General features: G+C 36.2%; 1 protein-coding gene across 1 annotated transcript; it reads right to left on the bottom strand.

The window, feature by feature from the left end:
* On the bottom strand, nt 1-24,981 carry LOC108935381 (complement factor H-like). Its single transcript, XM_018753952.2, has 25 exons — nt 24,841-24,981; nt 24,439-24,612; nt 24,240-24,345; nt 23,680-23,756; nt 23,282-23,464; nt 22,512-22,682; nt 22,111-22,287; nt 21,039-21,224; nt 19,347-19,532; nt 18,894-19,067; nt 17,442-17,624; nt 16,114-16,284; nt 15,332-15,514; nt 15,034-15,210; nt 13,645-13,818; nt 12,408-12,587; nt 12,139-12,321; nt 5,584-5,661; nt 5,264-5,440; nt 4,662-4,767; nt 4,189-4,265; nt 2,932-3,120; nt 2,403-2,435; nt 557-736; nt 1-385 (listed from the first exon to the last, which is right to left on the bottom strand). Exons 1-25 carry the CDS (start codon nt 24,938-24,940, stop codon nt 192-194), a joined length of 3,819 nt encoding a protein of 1,272 aa, XP_018609468.2. The 5' UTR covers nt 24,941-24,981; the 3' UTR covers nt 1-191.
* Between the last annotated feature and the right edge of the window lie 1,246 nt (nt 24,982-26,227).

Below are 26,227 nucleotides of genomic sequence, written 5' to 3'. Positions count from 1 at the left end.
CGGGTTAGGCTCCGGCTCTCCGCGACCCCGTATGGGACAAGAGGCTCAGATGATGTGTGTGCGTGATTAACGGATGAAGCTTCGTTCACTGAATTTGACAAATATTATGTGTACAAAGTGCTTATGTATTCATTTTTGTCAGTGTAGCTCCATCTTTTACTAAACCATACACCGAGTATAAACATGCTGCTCTAATGACAGAGAGGCAATATCATTTTTCCATCATCACAGTACTGACGGAAGGGGATGTCATTAGCTTTTCTTGTTCCATACTTGCAAAAGAATTCTATAGGCTGTCTGTGTTTTGCATAAAGCTTTTTCATGTAAGTATGCCTGAGGATAAGATTCCTTTCATTCATGTCTTCAAGCGTCACAGTGCAGGGTTCTAAGAAAGAAGAAGTAAAAACATGAAATAAACCTTTGGCTAAATATATATTACATATTGAATTTTACTGGTGAGTGCAAAAAAGTTTTTTTTAAATAAATTGCTTCTCTGACACTTTTATGTGAGATGCAATTGAAATAATACCTCTGAAGCACACAAGGAAGAACTTACTGAGACAACTTGGTTCAGGAGTCCATCTTCCTTGGTTGCATTTTATAACTTTTGAACCAACAAGTGTATAAAGATTCTGGCATTGAAATTCAACATTATCACCATGTCTGTAGGTATTCTTTTGAAAACCTACTACATCTGCATATCTAACTTGAGGTGGTGGCCCACAGAATGTATTTCCTGTCATAAAAAACAAGTAGTTATTTTTGCATTCCATACACAAAACACTAAATAATCACTTTCTTTGAACATAAGAACTTATAATAATTTCAATAATTATAAGAAATTTTTGTTACTATGGAAAAACTGGGTGGTTGTTAATTTTTAAGGATAAAATTTTGTACTTATTTTTAATTGTATTTTCTTCACTTGTCTATTTTCAAATGTTTGTTTTCTGGTCATTAATTATTGCACTCAAACTGCATTTTATTGTGATTAATTCACCTGGTTTATACATAGTTTACAAGTTGCATCTGGTGTTCTTGAGTGTTGGTGATTTATAATAAGATCATCTCTGCGAATGTTATTGGAATGAACTTGTTGATATTAAATAGGAATTAGTGAAGGCAGTGATTTTATTTTTTAATTATCATTTAAAATGAATTAATAAGTAATAATAGTAAAAAAGGTAATAAGTAATTAAATCAAAGGTATGATTCTATTATCATGCTTTAATTGAGAGCAAAATAATAAAGCAAACTGAAAGACATTCGTCATCACGCTGTTTAAAGTTTCTAAAATAGGCTCAAAAACACACACACACTTTCTGAACCGCTTGTCCCATACGGGGTCGTGGGGAACTGGAGCCTAACCCAGCATCACAGGGCATAAGGCTAGAGGGGGAGGGGACACACCCAGGACGGGACGCCAGTCTGCCGCAAGGCACCCCAAGTGGGACTCGAACCCCAGACCCACTGGAGAGCAGGACCTGGTCCAACCCACTGCACCATTGCGGCTCAAAAACAGTGAGCCTCTTTATGAAAATTGATTTAATTTGGTAAAATACACTTTTTTGTGTAATTTATGTAACTTTGGGGAAACATATGCTAAAAAACTAACTAAATGTAAATATATATTAATTTTAGTTTTATCTGAGGTTTTTTACATCACCTATTCAGTAAAACATTTGAAGGATATTGTGAATTTTAAAACTTTTGTCATGCAAATTGTGCTCGTAAATTAAAGACCAAATGTATGAGCTTTGTGAATGATTTTGCTGCTTCAAGGTCTGGACGAGTTGCTAATACTGAATCATCTATGAATTCCATACTATACTAGAGAATAATAGTAGAGCAGAATTTGAGGTTGTCTGTCAATAAACTGAAGATGAATTAGAAATGAGTCTTCTGAAACAAGTGTTACAAAACATTCCTGTATGAATGCCCCCCAAAAAAGGAAGTATACTAGAGTTGGTTAAATCATAATTCACATTTAATCCCTTCTGATATATTGCGGGGGATTTAAAATCAATAATGCATGCAAGAAGGCCTTGTGTGTGGAAGTGTGGGTCAAATGTAAAAAAGGCTGTTAGAAAACTTGCCAATTCTCACTTTTATTTGTTAAATGTGATTATTTCATTGATGCACTCACTCTTTCAATTGTACATTTGTTAATTTTAGATGATGCTTAAATTCGGAAAATCTATACGAAATTGTCTAGAGGTTTTTTTCTTAGTCAAGTAGGGAAAAATTCAAACTGTGACACTACACCTGAGTTTCTATGTTTTGCCACAGTTCAAGGAAAGGAAGAGCAACAGTTCACTTTAACAAAATTGTGAACTGCTGATTTCATTATAGATTTTTTTGTATTTCTGAAGAAATGAAATGATTTTTGGTTTCATACGTACCCACTGGTCTACCCACTGGTGCAGGAGTTAAAGCTTACAAAAGAAACAAATGTTTAGTTAACATCTGGGGAAAAAAATCAATGTGGGAAATTTATCTGGAATTTAAAAATTGTATTGATTAGTAAGTAAATGGCAAATTTTAAAATGGTTTTCCAAATGCAGGTTGTGAGCTGGATTTATTTTCAGAATATTTACACATTAAATTTTACAATTTTGTCTTGTCTTGTCAAATAAAGAATGTTGTCATTTAACTCTTTGGTGGTAGGGAATTCCCCGTTAAAATGTCATTTCAGAGTATAAAATAAGTTCATCATTAGGCATACTTTTTAAAATGGTAAATCTTCACACCTCTTTATCCTCGTTACTTAATATGAGATTAATTTCATATTAATCTTAGGTGTGACAATTTCTTTTGCTGTAAACACACTGCATTAAGAATTCAAAAACACAACTGCAACATACATATAGAATAATTGTCCTGTGTTTTGCTATTTATTTTGCATTTACTCATTTGAGAAAATAGGTTTACCTTCACATGTAGGGAATGGTCTGCTCCATATTCCATTTGATAGGCAAACAACTTCTGATGCCCCTTTCAGTGTCATTCCGGTAGTGGCACATTTAAAATGCAACACATGCCCAGTTGTCATGTGGGAATCTTCTGGCAATCCAGTTACAATCAGACCATCTGTGTTTATTTCGGGTGAACAACGGACCGCTAGGAAAAATTAAAATGTATTCGTTAAACATTTTCAGATGCCTCAAATTCAAAAATGCTGAAAATGAAATAAAGACTGAACAAATTAAATCAAAGGAATAGTGCTCTGAGACATAAAAATGGCTCGTTCAATTCTGTATTGAGTTTAATTTTTGCACCTCATCACTGGTGCACTTGAAGGATTTACATTAGATTTATAAAAGTTACAAGACAATACAAGACAATTAGAAAGAACACAAAAAGTGTATATTAAATCATGAGCTCCTCCTTTTTAAGAGAAAACAACAACAAAGAACAAGAAACAAGAAAATTAAGTATTAGGGTAAATAGTTTAAAATTAGGTTTGGACTTGTATAAATTGAAGAGTAAAATGTCAAAACAGGAAATTTTACTTCCCATAGATCACTACTGCCATAGAACTCAACTATGAAGGTGTTAGGTCTCCTAATCTACATTTACATTTATTCATTTAGCTGACACTTTTCTCTAAAGTGACTTACAATGTTAAGATTACAGTTATTTACCCATTTATAGAGCTAGGTAATTTCACTGGAGCAACTCAGGATAAGCACCTTCCTCAAGGGTACTAGAGGTGGAGCAGAGGCTCAAATCTGCAACCTTTGGGTCTAAAGGCAGTTGCACTAACCATTACACTACCAGACAAAGTCTTCTGTGCATGTAACAAAGGAGGGACTTAGTTAGTTAAGTTCTTGTATAGCCTGATCTCAATTATTCAAAAAGAAAGGTATATTTCAGTTTAGGGTTTGATTCATTAAAAAATAAAATTAAGTTAAATATTTTTAACTAAGGGGGTGCGGTGGCGCAGTGGGTTGGACCGCAGTCCTGCTCTCTGGTGAGTCTGGGGTTCGAGTCCTGCTTGGGGTGCCTTGCGATGGACTGGCGTCCCGTCCTGGGTGTGTCCCCTCCCCCTCCGGCCTTACGCCCTGTGTTACCGGGTAGGCTCCGGTTCCCCGTGACCCCGTAAGGGACAAGCGGTTCTGAAAGTGTGTGTGTGTGTGTGTATTTTTAACTAATTACAAGTAGTTCCATTTATTGCAGACTGACTACCTTGGCACTGAGGCTGACGGTTACTCCACCCTTCTAACAGGCATGTTCTGGTGTATTCTCTGCTTACCATCTGAAATCTGTAAAAAAATTAATGAAGCAATAAATTATCATAATTCGTAAGTCTGAATCAGATGATAATGTGTGTATTTTAATTTTTTGTCTCTTAAACTTGTAAGCAGGGTTTTCCTTGAGAAGTACATTTACACAATTTTTGTTTTTGTGATGAAAATTAACTTATAGAACCCAACAAATGATTATTTATTATTATTATATAATAAAATTATAATATAACCCAGTGAATATTGAAATGTTTTGTTGACAGATGTACTGATTAGCAGAAATAAGCAGGCAAAAATCATTTTTAAGATTTTGCAAGTTTTATACACTTGAATACCATGAAAGAGGCTTCTGTGACAAATTTTCATAACTTCAATATAAACAGTAAAATAGAACAAGGTAGATCTGCTACATACCCCTCATTACAGAAATATTTAATCACTGTTCCAAAGACAAAGTCAGTTCCTTCAATTATTTCATAGCGGCCATGTGCAATGTCCTCAGGAAGCTCACATGATTTTACTAAGAACCATCAAAAAATATGGTAAGTTCTCACAGACTTGTGTACCACTTTCAACACCATGGACATTCTGGAAAACTTTAGAAATTAAGTGTGATTTACCACATACTTTTCACACAAACATTTTTTCAATGATTTAGTATTTTTCAGTAGATAAGGGAAATATATGAATTGTTCACAAAATATAATAAACCTTTGTTACAGTTTGATTACATTTGATGCAAACACTTGGTCAGTTTCAAACTCATGATTTAATTACATTGCATTTACCACACCATCATACCGTGTTACAGTATAATTATTACATGTATTCTAACTAGATAGTTTACAATAGCAAGAATGGCAAAACCCTACAAGGTCTTTATTATCTTTAAGATTTAATACTGCCCTAATACTGTGCAAAAATGATAGACAGACACACACAGAGAGGTAGAACCTATTACATCTTGCAGCAGTTATTCTCTTTAATTTAATGATGAGTAAAAGCCAGTTACTCACATGTACATTCTCCTTCACCGTTCAGTTTCCATATGTGATTTCTACATTCATACATAATTTTCCTGTACACATAACCAGCTCTACAGGAAAAATATAGAACATCTCCTTCTTTGTAGCTATCTTTGAGAAACTCTTGCAGAATATCTGCATTTTGCACTTTTGGAAGAGTGGAGCAACCTGTAATATTATTATTATTATTATCAATAATAAGAATAACAATAATAAATAATAATAATTGAGCAGTTTAAGATTGACTTCACATTTCATTAAGTGAAATCATAAAGTAAAAATTCAAATTCTTTTTAAGAAGTGTCTCTTACCTGTTGTCGATGGTAAAGCATGCACACATTCCAAGAAAATTAAATACAGAATTACAATTTTCTGTTTCATTGTGAAAAATTATTTTTACTTGGAAATAGATAGGTATTTTACAATTCCAGTTTTAAAGTTAAAGGCTGTGTGTGAAACAATGTACAGTGATAGCAAATATACCAGCCTCAACATGCACTGACTGTGCTTTTAGTCATTGTGTACATTTGTGTGTGAGAAAGATAAGAGAGAGAGAGAGAGAGAGAGTTTGTGTTTGTGTGTGGTGTTGTATGTAATGAAGTGTATGTGTGTGTTTACAAACATTCATATCTATGTTTGCGCAGGCAATTAAATGTCACAGGACCTTCACTAAAATTTTGAATTCATCATGATGCATAAACAAAATAGCATGAGAGAAACAATTCCGATTAAGGGAATCATGAAGTTTCTGTAAAAATGTTTTTGGACTTCCGTGGGATTTTATATCCAAACACAAGTGCTCCCTCTGTTGAACTGCAGCACTTGGAAAACCTTTGAGATGTTCAGTTGCACAATACTGGAATAAAAGGTCTGATGAACAGATATCTCCCTGTCATTCCTCAATTTCCTCCAGGTGCCTAGCACAGCCCAAAGATGTTTTTCAGGTCAATCACTGACTCGAAATTGTCTTTAATGTGTGCATGTATGAGTGAATGTGATTACTATGTGATGGACTAGTATCTTGTCCAGGGTATACTCTCTAAGAGCCTTACCCCTTGAGCTTCTGGAACAGGCTCTGGACCGTCACAACCCTGCATTATACAATACATGCAGTTGTTAATGACAGATTAACAGATATTAGTAATTGTAATAATGATGCATTGCATTAAGGGTGAACTATGGGTAGTAGAGCCTTGGCAGGGGTGGGGATAAACTTTGAGGACAAATCCCCTAAACCTGCCCCATACTAATTCAAGTTCATGAGAACTAGCTGCAAGTGACTGTGAAGATAATTACATTTTTCATTTATTCATTTAGCAAATGCTTTTTTCCAATGCGACATACATCTCAGAGAAATACAATTTGTACATTACATTAGGAGAAAGAGAGACATAGTTGCAGACGTGTGATTCTTAAGCAAAGTTAGCTTGTTTCTTTCCACCATATAATAATCTTTCCACCATAATCCAGCAATACCATTTAAGACAGCTAGTGGGTAGACTGGGAGAGTATAGATGGGGAGCAGGAGGAGTATCTGTAGCTGACTGGACCTGGACCTGGACCGCTTTGCACATATCCGTTGCTGGTGTTGTGTTCTGTTGAAATAGAATTTTCCTGGACCTTAGTGGGTCTTCATCACCAGTTTGTTAGCTTTAGTTTGTTTGCAATAAAGACCTTATTTTGCATGGGAACCTCCTGCTGTACCCATGTGGCCATTTCGCAACTGTGGTATAGTAAACCAAATTTCTTTCATCTGTCATCACGTTAAACTGGCGCATTTATTAAGGCAAAATTCATCACATTTTGCATTTACAAAATGCACTAGTTAGTGACAGCTGAGCAAACAAAGTAAATCAAAAGATATCTCTTTAAACATGTATTTGACACATCCTAAGTCTGAATGCAATATCTGTTTTAAAGTGGCCTGGCTCTTGCGCATTTGAAACAACAATTAAATAATACAAATGACACTGAAATGCAAGGGTATTTTTCAGTAGACCTACAGAAGGAAAGGAGGACTGGCCTACGTTTTTTGCACATATATGTAACAAAATCGAACATGCACTGAAAGTTTTTTAATTTATCTATTTATGACATCCTACAGTTTGGCTTGAGAGATCATGAGTGCCTTTGTAATGCCTAGTAGATTCATCTGATGGCATTGTAATCTCCTGGAAGGTGACTTATTTAGAAGTTTTATTCAGCAGGGCAATGCCTGACCTCACAAATGTGCCTGTAATGATAACTGGAAACTCATGGCAACCATCACCTGCCGGTCGCATACCTACACCAGTGGCAGTGGCCCTCAACTGGGGTCCTTGCACAGAGGCTGAGAGTATGAGCCACCGTTCCTCCCTCTGAACATTATTTTCATGGCGAGTCAGACCCAAGGGTTGGAGCCATTTATTTAGTAGGCAGAGTTGTGGTCCAGGATAAGCAAGGTGTCGCCGAAGTGCGTTCGTTGATAACAGGGAAGATCCAAAAGACAGGGTTCGAGAGACGAGGCAGGAGGTCAGAAGCCGGGAGAGTGAAACAAGGGGTGTACAGGGTAAGCACAGGGAAGGAAAACAGGAAGGCAAGGAGGCACAGTTGTGGTTCGTGAGGCTGTTGTGATTGTTCAACAGGGTTCCGCAAACCGGTGCATTGGAGCGGTCCTTATATAGCCCTTCCCTTGATCAGAAGCAGGTGTGGTCCTCTGGTGTGGGCTTGACAATTATTTACTTAATGACAGACTAATCTTTCAGCATGAAGGTCATATTTATATTCTTTGTTCAAAGCTGCTTATAATACATAGGCTGAAAACTACACAGGTATACTGTACTCAGAAGGTGTCACTGCAGTTTGTCTCATTGTCATGGAATTGAGAAGCACAGGTTTGCATTCCACTTGTTATTGGAATTTCTTTGATCAAGGAACTTACCCTGCATTACACACACACACACACACACACACACATTTTCAGAACCGCTTGTCCCATACGGGGTCACGGGGAACCGGAGCCTACCCGGCAACACAGGGAGTAAGGCCGGAGGGGGAGGGGACACACCCAGGACGGGACACCAGTCCGTCGCAAGGCACCCCAAGCGGGACTCAAACCCCAGACCCACTGGAGAGCAGGACCCAGTCCAACCCACTGCACCACCACGCCCCCGCTACCCTGCATTACTCCAGTAAAAATTACTCTACTATATGAATGGGTAGGTAGGACACTGAGGTGCCTCATAGCTCCTGAGCTGCTTGCAGGGTGTGAAATTTGCATTTTCTCCCCATAGGCAAGGGAAACCCATGCAAATACAGGGGAGAACATGCAAACTCTCTACAGACTGAGCCTGATTTAAATCTATGTCCAAAGACCCAGGCACTGTGGGACAGCAGGACTGCTTGCTGTACCACCATGCCGCCCTCAAATTAAATTAGACATAATCAAAATTTATTGTACCGCTGTAAAATTTGAAATAAAAATCCAGTAATCTATGTTCCTAATGAAAATTATTAAAGTCATAACTCAAGAGCGGTGGAAAAATGTAATTATACGTTAGAGTGTAATTACAAGTGGAATATACAGGATAGGTAAGGTCTTGAAATACATACATTAACCCAGATGAAATATCTATGCTAACCATCTAGAAAACAGCTATGAATTTTTCTCGTTTAAGTTTGCAGTGCTGTTATTCACATTTCTACTTCAACTACACAACAGAAAGTCAGTTGAGAGTTTGGATGTTGCATGTGGCAGAATCTTGCAGGTTATCCTTGTGTGATTTCACAGCATAACCACAGCAAGCAGGCATTATCATGATCCTACCTAAAACATTTATGAACTACTCACAAGAACTAGTACCAGACACAGAAAACGAAATAGTGACAAGGGAAATCCAGTATTTAATGGTAAGTTTTTTACTGTTAATTATTTGTAAGTTATTTGACAATAATGAAACAAGACTCAGAAATATATTTCAGAGGCTACCAGTGCAGCATTTAACAAACAAGACTAGTAAATGCAGTAAGTCGTTAATGTTGCATAAATTTGGAAAAAGGACAGAGCAAAAAAGAATATAAACCAAAACTGAATTTGGTAGATAGCAACATGAGTATGAAATTGCCAGCATCGAGAGAAGCAAAATTCCATTAAAAGGCAAAATTTCTCCAGTTTGCAAAAACAGCTTTAAGTCTGAGTAAAATCTGGTGCGGAATCGCAGGATTGTTACAATGAAAAACACAGCTAAAATGGCATCTTGGGAAAATGCTTTAGAATAAGACATCTGTGTGTCTAATAAGTCGGAAAACGGCAGCCGTTGAAAGAACGCACCACCCTGTGGTCTGTAGGAATTATCCAGACATGATCCAAAGACAGTGTTCAAGAGAACAGCTCTAAATATCTAAGTGTGTGAACTATGAAAGTTTCCAAGCACAGGCATTCACATTAAGAGTATCTAAGGTGTTTGTGCTAATATTCAGATCTGGAATAGCTAATGGATTACTTTAAATTTAAACACTTTATTTATAATGTCTAAAAAGACATTTTTAATGGAGGGAACTGTTCACAGCACTTGTTTCTTGTGTATTCAGAAAATAATTTCAAAATTATTTTTAAATATAATTTGACTAAGACTTTCTAAACAATAGAATTTTTGTCTTTCATAATTTGAGTCACGGAAATAATTTACATTTTAATTTACATTTATTTATTTAGCAGATGCTTTTCTTCAAAGCGACTTCCAATGAACTCTATGTAGTGTTATCAGCCCACACACCTTATTCACCGTGGTGACTTACACCGCTAGATACACTACTTACAATCTATCACTCATCCATACATCAGTGAAACACACTCTCTGTCACTCACACAATATGGGGGGAACCTGAACAGCATGTTTTTGGACAGTGGGAGGAAACCGGAGCACCCGGAGGAAACACATACAGACATGGGGAGAACATGCAAACGCCACGCAGACTGAGCGGGGATCGAACCCACGTCCTCTCGCATCACCCAAGGGGCTGTGAGTACTTGACAATTTCAATAGCGTTCAAAATATTTTCTTTAAAGTCCAATTATACGCACACTGAAAACTGCAAAATGTAAAACCCATCCTGTCGAATCTGTACTTTAAAGAACAGAACACTGTACTAAACTGTTAGAAAGTGGAAGCTTCGGTGATGTTTGGGAAAAATGGGAGTGGAAATACGTTTTTCTTTGCTCCTGTAGACTACAAAATATAATGGGAAAATTTTTGTCAAATGGACAAGTCCACTGTCTATGTTTCTGACATGGTATTCATAAATGTAAAGAAAAATTCTAAATAATCTGACAAGAAACACACACGTGCAATATGTAAATACAACATCAACACACAAACATGAGATGCACATACAATTTAATTCTCCCATAAACAATATTCTTATAGGTATGCCATCTGTGTCTTCTTTTCATATGCTAACAAACCTGAGAAAAAGATTACGAAGAGCATTAAATGCTAGTTATGAATGTCAAATATTGCACATTCATCATTGTCAACTGCTTTATACCAATTATTACTGCAGACATTCCACTTTATTAATGTCAGTATTTTCACTTTGTCTCAGCCAGCTTAAGTAAATTTTTGAAGTTCACCAACACTGACATTTTAATTACTGCAAACTTGAAAACAGTATCATTCACCAAAGTCCTCCATCTGAAAACACATTATTCATACAGTATTTCTGAAACATTTCCAATCAGTAAAGTGAACAATGAGCTGGCACGAAGTATGAAAAAATAACCCGAGCATGTTTTACTTGCCTGGCAATAAGCACAAACCCTTTGCTTTTCTATCTCATTTATCTCATTATATGACTGAAGATCATGGAAAACATGCAGTCTAAGGCAGCTGGTCAGAACACAGAAGAGGTTAAGGGAGCTGGAAGAAAATCCTGGTAAATATTTCCTGATAAATTGACTAGTTTGTAGACAGTAGACAAAACTGAATTCTTAAAGTTATATAAGGATTACAGAAACTTACCTATGTGTAGATGTCTATCTTTACCCCTGTACACCTGTAAGGAGAAGGAACAGATTTTTGTGGTAAAATCAAAATGTTTGTAAGAAATGCAATTTGAATTATTCACACTTCAACAAGCCTTGACTTCATAGTGTTTAATAAAGTCCAAAATTAGTGGTGCCCTTGAAGGATGTGAATATTATTTGAATGAAAATTTCATTTGATTATATGTTTCCTTTATTTTAGGACAAACCCATGTTTGTTATTTTATATATTAAGCTCATAAATTTAGAACCACACACACACACACAAAATCTACAACTGCTTGTCTTAAGAGGGGTTACGGAGAACCGGAGCCTAACCCGCCAACACAGGGCGCAAGGCTGGAGGGCGAGGGGACACACCCAGGACGGGATGCCAGTCCGTCGCAAGGCACCCCAAGAGGGTCTCGAGCCTCCGACCCACCAGAGAGCAGGACCCAACCAAGCCCGCTGCTCCCCCTCATTTGATCATATGTTGCCTTTATTTTGGCAAATACGTGTTTGTTGTTTTATATTTTAAGCTCATATGTTTGAAACCAGCTTTCCTAAACTGCTTTATAACAATTATTACTGCAGACATTCCACTTTATTAATATGTTAAACATTTGCTTCTTGACTGGGGTTGAGGAACAAGATTTTACTTTCAAATGCAATAAACAATCCGAAAAGAATTGTTTGCACAATGTAATGACACTATTACGGACTATAACTGCTCTTCAGTCAATTTAGGGAAACAGAAAATTATCAAAGTGTTGGCAAAAGCCCTTTACTGAGCATTAGCATTTGTGCTTTTTAAAACGTTAATTTACTGTAATAGCTTTTATTTACGGTACATAATTTTACTTACATGTTGGAAATTCCATATGTCCATTTTTGCAAATCCCTTCAACATTCGTACTCCAGTACCAGGTGTCTTTATAATATCGACTTTTACATGTAAATCTATATGTTTTCCCTTCTTCAACATATACTGTGGAAGGTAATTTCTCAAGATGATGCTTTTCAGGTATGTTTTCTATCGCACAAGGTTCTAATGAAGAAAAAACAGACAAAATGATTACACATGCTGCATGACAATGTCCGGAAATAAAATACAAACAAAAGTCATTTACTTACTTAAACATTTTGGGAGTTCCTCCCAGTTTCCATTCCTGCATCTGACAATTTCTTTGCCTTCCAGTTTATAAGACCTGGGACACTGAAAGGTAACTTCTTTATACAGGTCGCCTTCCTGTTTTTCAGAAATTCTGTCCCCATTTTCTATTGTTGGAAGCTCTTTGCAGGATAAACGTTTTGCTGGATGTTTTGGAAGAGGAAAAAACATATTAAATACTACATATATTAAAACAAGGGCAAAAGGTCAAAAGGCTGCAATATTGTAGAGGTGTCATTATGTAGCACTTTTCCCCCTTAATATAGAATGTCCAGACATTCCAGAATTCCTTTGAATTGCCCTGCAGATGATTTGTTACCTTTTGAAATGGAGGAAAACAGCAATGAACCAAACTACTGCCAGATTTGCATATGTATCAGTACTAGTTGTAAAAATGACTCTGAACTACCAAGTGAAAATTATGAAGCTGCCTAAATGGGTAAATTAGTATAACATTATAAATCACCTTGGACAAAACAGTCAGGCAAAAAGGAAAACATTTTGTCATTGATACAACACACACAGTCTGAAGCTGCTTGTCCCAAGAGGGGCTGCGGTGAGTCGGAGCCTAACTTGGCAACACAGGGTATGGGGCTGGAGGGGGAGGGGACACACCCAGGATGGGACGGTACTCCATCACAGGACACCCCAAGCGGTACTCGAAGCCCCAACCCACCAGAGAGCAGGACCCGGTCAAACCCGCTGCACCACCACACCCCTTCTCATTGATAGAACAATTATAAAAATCATCATTGACTCTCTTCAGCTACCAAATTTTTCACCACACAATTTTTTTAAATGATGGATTATACTAGTTCAGTTATGCAGACATTCTTCAGGCAGCCAAGTGATGTCTTTAAAGTACAATGATGTTTTGTAAGGGGGTGCGGTGGCGCAGTGGGTTGGACCACAGTCCTGCTCTCCGGTGGGTCTGGGGTTCGAATCCCGCTTGGGGTGCCTTGCGACGGACTGGCGTCCTGTCCTGGGTGTGTCCCCTCCCCCTCCGGCCTTACGCTCTGTGTTACCGGGTCGGCTCCGGTTCCCCGTGACCCTGTATGGGACAAGCGGTTCTGAAAGTGTGTGTGTGTGTGTGCGTGTGTGAGAGATATTTTGTATGGTTATCAGACTGCAATAAACACACACACAGATGTTAGGGTTAGGGAAATGTAGGTGATCTGCTTTGTGGCTATAAAAACATACCTTTGCATTCCACTTTCTCACTCCACTGTCCATTCTGACAGGTTACAGAACCAGCTGGGATACTGTCATATGGTTTGTGACATACATATTCAATTTCTTCTTCGTTATTATATGTCTCTTTTTCAGGTATGAACTTCCCATTTTTTAAATCAGGTTTATCACAGTAGTTTTTTCCTAAGCAAAACATACAATCAGTTGCAAGAACTTTTTCATTCCGTATAATCTTTAGTATGCTAATTCCCCACTAATTACTCTTTGTGTGTGTGAGTGCCCTGCGATGGCTCTGCCCTGCTTTCTGCCCTATATTTAAGGGATATGCTCCATACCACAGTGACCATGTGTCGGACAAGTGGTTATGGATACTGGATAGATAAATTCCAAATTTTCTATCGGGGTCCTCCAATCATAACCCTGCTCAACTGGACACTTGTGACACACTATGCCAAACAGACTGCTTGCTTTACACTAAACTGGTTGAGTAAAAGACTGAAGAACTTGTCCTTCCAATGGTACCTGACTTCTCTACATGAAGCAGTACTGTAGAAGCCAGCATATATCCCAGGAATATCTTAAACTCTCCCCTAAAATACATGGTATTGCCAGGTTAAAATCGATCATTGATATGTAACTCGGTGTGACACAACAGGTCCGTCATAGTTCTGGGGCAGGAGAAGAATGAGGAGGCCCAGTGGCCTAAAAAGGTTAAGGTTCTAGGGTTCAGTGGGATGGAAATGGGAAAGCAAATTACTGGGGAAGTTTGTCATGAACTGGTTTTTGTTCATCATTGTGTTTTATGAAAATGGTAATGTAGGATAAAAAGGTATTTATGCCTGACTGTGAATGAACATCTTTAAATCACTGTTTTGAGTTTTTTTCAGTATCATTGATAACCCTTTTTGGAGAAAATGGTTCAATCCTTCTTATAACAACAACGGGAGGCTATTTAAAGGGCACTTTTGCTCAAGAAAAAGAGGTGAAGTTGTTACATATACATGTTTTGTGCTCTTGATGGCAAATGTCAATTGTGGTATATATCATTCTACTTTCTCTTTTACTTGGGCACTTTAATAAACACCTTTGGCAATAACGAAGTTTGAAGAACAAAAACAAAGGAAGCACATTCATCCCACACCAAGATGCAAGGTCTGAGACAGCCTTTAGAGATATTACTCAGCCTACAACATATTAGTAAGACTTTAGAGATGGCCCATCTTTGGAATATCTTTCCACACATTACCAAAAATGTCAGTTTTATTTACATAGCCAGTGACTAATTATTCTGCCGAATTTCTTTAAATTTATTTTGCAGCCAGTAGATAACTTAATATAGTTGTTTTACGTATTTTTTGAAGATTTAACATATTGTTAATTTGACAGTTCAATACTCACTGATGCAAAAAGGATAACTCCAGTGTCCATTTTTACATATTGCTGCTGTTCCATTTGTGTGAATAAATGTTTCATCACATTTATAGTGAACATGAGTTCCATTATCATGTTGTTCTTTTGGCTCATCCTGTAATCTTGCATTGTTAATTTTTTGCTCTGGACGTTCACACTTCATGCCTTATCAATATAAAAGAGCATTAGACTCCAATGAAGACTCAAAAACCCGGATTTATCTTTATACAGCCATTTATGATTTATGTTTGGAACAATCTCTTTGCAATGATATATTAGTACTTACGTATGCATCTTGGCAAAACAGCCCAGTTTCCATTTCTGCACTCAACTTCTTCTTTCCCCTCAATGCCGAACAAAGGGTGACATTTAAATGTCACTTTGGATGCATGAAGATACGTCTCCTCATAGGGCGAAATAATTACTGCATTTTCTATTCGAGGAGGGGCTTTACAAGGTAGTCCAGTTTCTGTTTGAAAGATTAAGCACAAATTATGAAACATGTCAATTTTATTTGATTCAGATTTTTATTATAATTCAGGTTCACATTAATTCACTAACGATTATTCTTTATTTTCTTCTAAATAAATGCTGTATAAATACCCTTGACATGAGATTTTTTTTCAGCACATACACATTCATGAATGGATATTTATTTCAGGCCTAAAAAAATTGTATGATAAATCCCATCATTAAAATAAATAAAGACTAATGATTTAAGATGCCTAAAAAAGAGAACATTTTCCAGGACCATGGAAAAAATAAAATGAAATAAAAATAATAAAAAAAATACAATTTAAAATTAAAATACTATTTATACGAACTATATATATATATATATAGCTCATATAAATTGTATTTTAACAGTATAACAGTACTATATATATATATAGAATTGTGGTTTAGCCTGTAAAAAAAATATACAAAATACTTAAGCATATAGTTTTTTATTTTGTAAATAAAGGTTTTTATGTATCTTGAAAATATTCTCTTTTTATAGATAGACCTCTGATGAAATTTTGACCAACTAACAAAATGCCCTATTGGACTAGCAGCAAAAATACTTACCTTCACATTTTGGTTGTTGACTCCAACCATTTTTAGTACACCTGGTATTTTCATTTCCCACAGGTGTATAGTTTTCTTCACAAACAAATCTCAGGATATCATTATTCTTGTAAAAGTTTCTTCCATAAATATGTATACTGTTTGCTATGATGGGCTTCGGACACCTGATTTCTTTATGAGACAAGCAAACAAACTGCATTTACAGGATGAGTAAATATGAAGCATCTTTTTAGTTTATGCTAATTATTGATGGTCAGGGGCATCATTAAAAGAGTTTTGGTTAGGTGAATGGTAGTGACAATTAGTGGCCCATACCTATAGAGAAGGCTGAGAAGCAAATTTATACACACACTCACATGCACGCACACATAGATGTACACCTACCTTAACTTATAAACAAAACTGGGACTGGATGTCTGTTTGTAACTCGAAATTGTTCATAATTCCAACCACTAAGTCACATTTATCACAGAAACATGTTTGTCAACATCTGCTCACCTTTCTCTAATCATCAAAAAAGTTGAATAATAGGCATGTAACTATTTTTTTCACTGGATAGTTTCTGTGAAAGTTTAGTATAGCAATAATAAATAAAAATATGTTGAATGAAGTTGCTCCTGCACCCTCTCCCTCTTCTCCTTGAGTGCATTTTTTAACTTTTTAAATGAGATACAAATCTGTCTATACACAATGTTTTATAATATGAAAATGTACTGTAAATTAATATTAACATATGTATGTATTACAGACAAAAACAATACAAGCAAAAAATCATTTATTAAAATAACACACTGATATAATAAGAACAGGAAAACTTGCAAAGAAGAGACTTATTTGCAAACTTTGAGAGACGGAGGCACTGAGCCTGGGCCATGTATTAGGCTTGCTCTGATTGACTGATGTAATGCAAACTGCTATAGATTTACACACATGGCTCTTGTGAACATGCATTTTGTATACACACACACACACACACACACACAAAATCCGCTGTTCTGTTGTTGGACTGTATAGGGTTTATTCCCCAAATATCTGCAGTGAATCTGGTTATGGTGAAATACAGGTGGCCTAACAGTGTTAGAGCCATGATAGAGCGGATTGGGGTAACTGAGGCACACTACAATATTTTTATGTGTTACTTAAAAACCTATAGAAAACTGAATATATTATGAATGGGAAATAGTATTTTCAAACTTAATGATTGCATTATGCAAACAAAATGTTACTCTAAGTTTACATGTACGTAAATATTTTAAAAACTGTTCTCAAACTAGATGTTCTGAAATATTTTTCATGATTTGCGAGAAAATGTGCATAATTAAAATTACCTTCACATTCTGGGATTGGTCCACTCCATTCACCTATTTCAGTACAACGGATCTGATCTGATCCTTTGACTTTGTGATCTTCAGACTGACATTCAAACTGAATCACATCGTTGTACTGAGGTTGTGTGAAATTTCCTTTCATTATCAGTTCTTCATTTCGTTTAATTGGTTCACATTTCACAGCTGTAACACACAAAAAGAAGGACAAAAACCGACACTAATTAAAAAGGTGACAAAATCCTCAATGTGTTGAATGATAAATACATAAAATGGTTAGAGAGCTACAGCCGCAGAGCAGAGGAGTACACAATGAAAGTGCCTAGAAACACAGCTTTACTGCTAAATGGATAGAATCTCTGATTTAACAATTCTAAAAACTACTTTGGTGCTGAAGCAGGACTTCATCATGATATTGACTGGTCCTTTGCTTGTCAGAGACAATAAAATCAGTTTACACAGTGTATACATGAAGAAATGTATTTTGCCAAGAAATAAAAATTCAGCATCTTCTGTGTCCTGTGTTTCACTTGTATGTTCTCGACATCTGAGTTTTTCCTTTTTTCTTTTTGTAAAAGAAAGTGATTTCCCAGATTTATATTTGATACAAAAATATAATCAATATTTATATGATTATATTTTCTGTGCAATTGTTTTGATTTTTATAATCATATGTCATGAATATAATTAAAATTATAAGTTCCCCCATTGTTACCTCACACTTAGCCCAGACCCGATAAGCCCCTGTTTATTACAATATTCCAAATTTAAAAAAAAAAAAAAAACTTTTAGCAGCAAAGTTATACAGCTTCAGAGATTATTGACAGCATTATTAACTATTATTGGCATTAGCTATTCATTTTATTCTTAGCCTCCTTGTTAACTATTTGCAAATCTCACTCTTCTACAAATTTTGACATTCTACTGCTTAAAAAATGAAGCTCTTTAAGTGATTTTATTTCTCAAAGGAAGACTTGGCCCTTGTGAAAAGTGAGATATAAACCAAATGCCTACAGTAAAACAAATGTGCAGCTTTTTGTATTTTTGTTGGGTGTTTTGCAGCATCAGGCTAGAGAGTCAAGTGGAGACTGACACTAGTGCAAAGTACTGGGAGATAAGTGAGAAAAACCTGAGCACAAAGCAAAAGTGGAAAATTTATGTATCTGAGTGGCCTAAAATTATTCCATACTACATATTTTGTGGTTTGCTACTCCTGCTGTGTTAAACTGAATTATACTGTAGCTGTGAAAACGATCCAGCTGAATAAAAGGGTGGATCATTGTAGGTAGCTTTTGACAGAAGCCTTGACAGAAGATACGAGCTACTTAAAGAATTACTGTTAACAGTAACATTTCTCCACTGTAATGTTTTTATTACCTAGCCTGATAACCTTTTCATTTTCAATATAATTGCAGGACACCACTTATGAAAATAGCCTTAATCAAAGGTACTCACCTGTACATTCTGGTAATATCCAGTTTCCGTTCAGGCATTCTGCACTGCGGCGTACCTGCTCGTACCCAGTGTTACACTGAACGTGTACAGTTTCTCCATTTGAATACTCATCACGTTGGACTCCCCATGACCTTCCATTAACAATCGGTGGTAGAATGCCACAGTTCATTTCGTCTGAAATTATATATGAACCAGAACAAAAAAGTGACAACATGTAGCTTTGTTTATCAGTGTTTTACATTGTTTATCAATTGTAAACTCGGTGAGTGTCCAAATGTATAAATTGCACTCAAAGTTTTGGAGCTAAAATACATACTGGGAAAGTATATTATTTATTATTATTTAAATTTGAGTTGTTTCAATATGTTAAAATGCTTAAAATTTATACTTTGTCCTGTGTATTAATGTATTTAACAAAATGAAAAACATGAGTTTATAGATTTATTTCCTTACCAATACACTTGGGATTATGCGACCATGCTCGATTTGTGCATGTTATGTGTCCCCACCATCCTTCTGTTGTAGGTTTATAACCAGTAATACAGGCATAATATAGAATTTCTTCATTATTGTAAGTGGTTTTAACTGGATAGATATATCCTTGGTTTATCGGAGGTTTATTACACAATTTTTCTTTTGCTGAAAAATACAGGAAAAGAGTATTATAAGGACATTCTCTGGATAAAGTAGTAATCTAAGTCATTTATTGTCTTCTTTGGCATCAGCTTTGGAACTGAGTCAGGTACCTAAACTGAAACAACTATTGGCCTCCTTTCATTTAAAAGCAGAACAGGAAAACACTGCTCGAGCAGGAAAAACCCCACAAGACTTTTTTTTTTTTTTTAAAAATTATCATAATGATGTCAGTGCACATTGCATAAAGTTTTGTTTTCTTTTGTTTGTAGTGATACATTGATATCATCTTACTGAGGTATGTAGCACTGCAGCTGTAAAAAACTAGACAATCTGCTACACACATAATCTTGAGCTGTTTGTACTACCAATAAAACAATTCCTTCAATGCTGTGGTGAAAGACAGAGTTAAAATGCAAGGGAAGTTAATATTTTACTAATATCTACATTTCAGTGTGTGATGTAGTGGAGCTCACTGAGATTGTCTAACTCTTGCGTGTAAAGGACACTACATAAAGGGCTAATACTTAAATATGTGGCTACTTGGCATTTGTCAGAACCTCACATCTTTTCAGTCTATTGTGTTTGTAATGAGCATTCTGAAATACTCTTTTAATCAGTGTACTCTTTTGAAAATTGTTTAATATAAGTATAACAAAGCCGGAATGGTGGCACAGCCGCCTCACAGAGCCTTGTTGGTGTGAGAGAACATGGGTTTCAGTCTGTGTGGATTTTCCATGTTCTCCATGTCTCTGCACTGGTTTTGTCTGGGTGCCCTGGTTTCCTCCCACAGTCCAAAGACATGCATTTCAGTGGACCGGTAACACTAAATTGCCTGTAGTGTGTGAGTGGGTAAGTGACTGTGTGGCTACCCTGTGATGCACTGGTGCCCCGTCCTGAGTGTGCCCCACTACCCTTGTACCAGATGTGTCCAGGACAACAGTTGTTGAAAGTGAATGAATGGATGGCAGTTATAACACATCCAGGCAAAGATATTTAGATGAGTCCAATATTTAGATGAGTCCAGAGCCTCTGAATACTGTACTCACATCATTGACTAAGTTTCTATCCCTGTTTTTAATAGATGTTGTAAAAAAAACAGCTTTTACAGTTCTGATTTCAATAAAATTTTGTACAGGACCAGAACTGATTTCAGAACTGGGGTAATAGGAAAGGAGAATGGAAATCATCCAAATAAATAAAAAAAAAAAAAACAAAATCAGGAAATTAAACTCTTTCCAACACTGATACAGCCTTGCATATCGCAACATGTCTGACAAGATCAAGCTGTGACTTTCAGTAAAAATGTTTCAATATGAAACATATATGTTTAGTTTCATTATAAAGTTATGCAGAAACTACTAAACATTTGTTTACATAAACACACAAACACACACACACATATGAGATACAAAATATTCACAATTGATTTTTTGCTTTGCACAAAAATTATTGTTACATAAATTTGATATAGCTGCAAAAGGATTTTATAAATATTATCAAAGAACTTACTCTGACACAGTGGATCTGGCTTCCATCCATTTATTGTACATTGTGCATAAGCATATCTGTCTGGTTTTTCATATCCTTCCTTACAGTTATACCTGTACTGATATGGTTCAACTCTGTAAAGTCCGTCATAGTGTCTTGATCTCCCAACGACAAATGGATCTTGATCTGTCACACTGCAAGTCATCACTGCAAAGATGGGAAAATTAAAATATGTCATAACATGTTTCAGATAAAAAATTGCGTTGAAATACAATCAATTTTCAGATCCTTTCAAACAGGCAGTACAGACTGAAAACAAGTTAATAAATTACTGAAGAGGTAGCTTTACAGGGGGTGTGGTGGCGGCACAGCGAGTTTGGCCTGTGCCTGCTCCCTGGCGGGCATGGGGTTTGAGTCCTGCTGGGGGTGTCTGTGATGGAGTGGTGTCCCGTCCTGGTTGTGTCCCCCTCCAGCCCTATCCCTGTGTTACCGGGTTAGGCTCCGGCTCACCGCGACCCCACTCGGGACAAGTGGTTCCAGCTGACGTGTGTGTGAGGTGCATTTACATTCTGTGTGGGTGTCCTACGATGAGTTGTTGTAGCCATTAAAAAACCTGGGCCCTGTGCTTCCAAGGATAGGTTCCAGACAACCACAACCCTCATGTTGTTACAATTTTAACTTCACATCCTGTGTTCAACACTACTGCTGGCTTTACAAACAAAAAATGTGAAATAACACACACACATTTTCTGAACTGCTTGTCCCACATGGGGTCGTGGGGAATCGGAGCCTAACCTGGCAACTCAGGGCGTAAGGCCAGAAGGGGAGGGGACACACCTAGGACGGGACGCCAGTCCGTCCCAAGGCACCCCAAGCAGGACTTGAACCCCAAACCCACTGGAGAGCAGGACCCAGTCCAACCCCCTGCGCCACCGCACCACCGTCCCCCCGAAATAACATATATACATATATATTAAAATTTATGTAATCAAAATATGATCAACATCTACCTCCTTGCACCATTTCTGAGAATAGTGTTTTATGACAGATCAAACACAGAAATCTACAGGTTTTTTGCCTAAAAACCTCTTACCTTCACACATATCTCTTGGCTCCCAGACACCTTCTGTGCATGTGATGTAGTCTGTATTCTCTTTTTTTCTGTATCCTCCTTTGCAAGTGAAATAAACTTTTTCTCCAGTTTTGTAACTAGACTGTGTGAAGGATTTTTCATCCACATCGCTTCTGTAAAGCACACTGCATGTCTGTTCTGTAAAGATCATAATTAAGTTACATTCAGAAGGTAAAGTTGTAGAGCAGTAATAGTGTTTTCAGTCCTAATGAGTGAAAACACACTAAGATAATACTTCAGTTACACACTATTGTATATTTCACATTTTTACATATGTTGCACAAATAATCGAAACTGAGTAATTAATAAACTGAATAAGGAGCAAAACATCTAATTGCAGTTTCAGTGAAAACAACAGTTACCTTCACATTGTGGTTGTTGACTCCAACCTGTCTTTGTGCACCTAACAGTCCCACTTCCAACAGGTATGTAGTTTTGTTCGCAAGAGAATCTTAGGATGTCATTTTTCTTATAGATGGTGTCTGAAATTCTAGGTTTACCGTGTTGTATGAGAGGGTACTGGCATCTTATTTCTTAAGAAGAGAAATAAAATGTGAATAAATAATTGTGAACAGCTTTTTAGTTTTTGATCGTCCATGACAAATGATAATTATAATGCAGTGAGCCATTACTGAAATTACTACAGCAATTAGTAAAAGTACATATTATTTATGCTTTGTGTAGGTTGTAACAAACAATGATTAATGAAATATCCCATAGCTAATACCATAATTTTTTCCAGGACAGGTAATAATGCATATAAAGTTTACATTGAATTGTAAAGTATTTGCAGTCAGCAACTTGTGAAGACCCTGAAAACACACATTTTCTCCCAGTTATATACAGCAAATGTGCAGCATTTTAAAATTCCTTTGTTTTAACTCACAGAGTACTAGAGTTCCATGACTGCAACCAACAGTTAACTCATGCAAAACTTGGGTCTCTTGGATTTTGTACATGTTGCTGGGTTTATAGTCTGAGGATTCATCTTATTCAATTAATATGACCTGATTTCAGTTTATGAAAGTTAATGTAACTTGTCCTGAAGTTGAAAAAGGATAAAACAGCTGGACTAGTTACTCTGGAAAAACTTACGCAAGTTATATATCATAATGTCTTTCATTTTGTTTACCTTCACATTTTGGGATGTCCCCGCTCCATTCTCCATTTTCAGTGCAATATATTTGATCTGGATTACTGAGTTTATGATCATCTGACCGACATTCAAACTGTAGTACATCACTGTACTGAGGTTGTTCTGTATTTCCGCTTATTATCATTTCATCACTTGATTGAATTGGTACACATTTCACCACTGCATTAGAGAAACAAGCAAAGCATTCACATGAAAACACACAACAGCAACACTTTTTCAGATTGTCAGAAAAATTCATGGATAAATAATAAAAAAATCAACATTTTGTGGCACATTTAAAAATCTTTCATAATTTTAAAGAAACAGTATTCATGCAAACATCATACTTAATAATGTTGATGCGTTTTACTTTTAGTTAAATTCCTACTTTGTACCTTCACAAATAGGAACAGAATTATCCCATCCTTTGTCCAAGCAACTGCGGTGACTAACTCGGCTCACCATTACATATCTGAAAAGTTTATTGTACTGCTGTCATTACTGCATGCATTGTAGGTTATACAGTGTTTTGTAACAGAAAACAGCCAGGCCAGGTATACCACACCTTTTTTTTTTTATAATAGTAACAACTAAAACAATAATAATCTTACAGATCTTACAATTAACATGAGAATATTGTACTTCTCAGAAATAGAATACCTTATCATGGAAGCAAACGTAAAAAAATCTAATTTTGGAAATCAGTCTTTTTTTACTTACTTATTACATATATTCTCAAAATATCACTTATTATTCAAAGTGTCTCCACATAATATTTGTAAAAATAGGCATCAAATTTGTAGTTTTGTTATGAAATAATTAAGTGTAATCAAATGATAATTTACACTAATGAAGTTATATCTGGCCACATGAATAGACACAATAGGCTTCATGATACAATGAAAATACTAAGGAAGAAAGTTACAACTTAGATGTTACGAGTAAATATTTATACCCTTTTTTGCAAGTATACTGAACCTCTGATCCAAATACAAAATCCTCTCCTTTTGTAAGAGTGAAGTCACCATTGGGTGTATCACCAGGATGACCACACTGCTTTGCTAAAGAAAAAAAAGAGACAGTGTACAATATAATGATGAAATAGCAGGAGCAGTAAAATATTCTGAAATTGTTAGATGATTGCTTATTCTTACGATGGCAGCCCCGTCCATTTTTGATCCAAGAACCATCTTCACAAGTGAACCTAACCATACCAGTATAGCCTATTTGGCATGAAAATCTCAATTGTTCCTTGTCATTGATAGTGTCCGCAATATCTGCCGGGAACTCAAAGTTTCCACCTCGAGGAATTTTCTTACTAGCGCAATCTGGAAAAGATGTAATAAAGATGACAGAATAATAAATAATTTGTTGATTGTAAAGTGTGCAGACTGATAGGGAAGAAACACATTTTGCTAGCTCAGAGCAATATATTTTTGAAATTTTTCCACTTTTCAAAATTCATCAAATACAACATTTTGAAAAATAATTGGAATTCATTCACATTTTGTCCAGAACAATATAAATTGGTTAGAAGAAGTAAGACATTTTCTTACCTTTTCTTGCTGTAACCGCAGTGAAGTATATACATAAGGAAAAAATGAGACATCTTTTAGTTACCTGCATCTTTATAAAACTACCGTGCCGTAGAGGCATTGACAATTTCTGGTGTTTTATCCTAAAGGACAAAGGTTTTGGTTATATAGACTTTTGCAAGTTAATGATTTCTAGACTGGATTCAGAGATTAGTAGCTTTGTGTATTTTTAAGCAGATTGGTTAGATGGTTGAATCTTGAAAGTGCAGCATTTAATCAGCTTAGCTAAACTGGAACATAGCTGTTATGTGGCAACATCGATTTATTGAGAGCAGCATGACATGTTTGATTTACCGTTCCTCTGCTTTTAAATGTAATTGAAACAAATATATAATATTCAATATGAACTATCAACCCACTGGACCTGACTGGAGGATGCCTGGTACCCATCGCAGTCCATTGTGGTACCATAATTTTAATTTCACTACTATAAGCTGATTTTCAAATCGTACCAAAAACAACAAACAGTTTTGAGAAACACAGAAATGTGTTGGCAATACATTTTGCTTTCACCCAATGACAATTGAATGAGAACCATTATAAGTCAAACAGGCCAGTGACGTATGATCAAGGCATGAAGGAAAGCCTCCAGGTCAACTGATAAATGGCTGACGAGACAGCTTAAGACAATGATTCCTGCAACCCTACACATTTCACTCAAGATTTCTCAACAGTCAGCTTCCTGTAAGCCACTGGCATTTGTGGGGGTGGAAAACGAGGAGAGGATCAACAGTCTGATCTATCACACAAATAGTTTTCTGCATCTGACCTTTCTCTTTGCCCTGACTCTCGTAGTTTACAGGCTGCTTATCTTTATTCTATCATGATTTTTTTTTGCCCATTTTTCTCTGTTTGTTTGGTTGTGAAATATTGTAAAGTTTAAATTAGGATTTTTGATGAGCTAAAATTTTAAGGATAAAACCAAAGTTTCTTAGTTTTAAGCTACCATTTTAACTAACTTTGAACAAAAGTACTAGCTAAACAATGACTACCCGTATATTCATGAAAGATCCTTTCGCACATTTAAAATTGATTTAAAATACGTTCAGTGGTGTTTGAAGTAAGTTTCATGTAGCTGTTCATGGAGACAGAATCAGAATTGTGACATTACATGAGTGTAAGAAAAAAAGCACATAATAAATACATTTGTTTAAATTAAGACAATCAATTTCAGAGCGGCAAAGCTGAAGGGCAACTATAACGACATTCAGTTTCTTTCTTCCTTCTTCAAACCTCGGTGCAGCAAGTGGAAGGTAACAAACTAGGTTTGCCTGAGAATTTCATGTCTGCAACTATATCTCCTTCTCTTAATGTAATGCTTAAATTGTACTTTTGCTGAGATGTGCGT

The sequence above is a fragment of the Scleropages formosus genome, chromosome 9 (genome assembly GCF_900964775.1).
Source record: "Scleropages formosus chromosome 9, fSclFor1.1, whole genome shotgun sequence".
In the NCBI taxonomy this organism is placed as follows: Eukaryota; Metazoa; Chordata; class Actinopteri; order Osteoglossiformes; family Osteoglossidae; genus Scleropages; species Scleropages formosus.
This window is presented reverse-complemented; position numbering and strand designations above follow the sequence as displayed.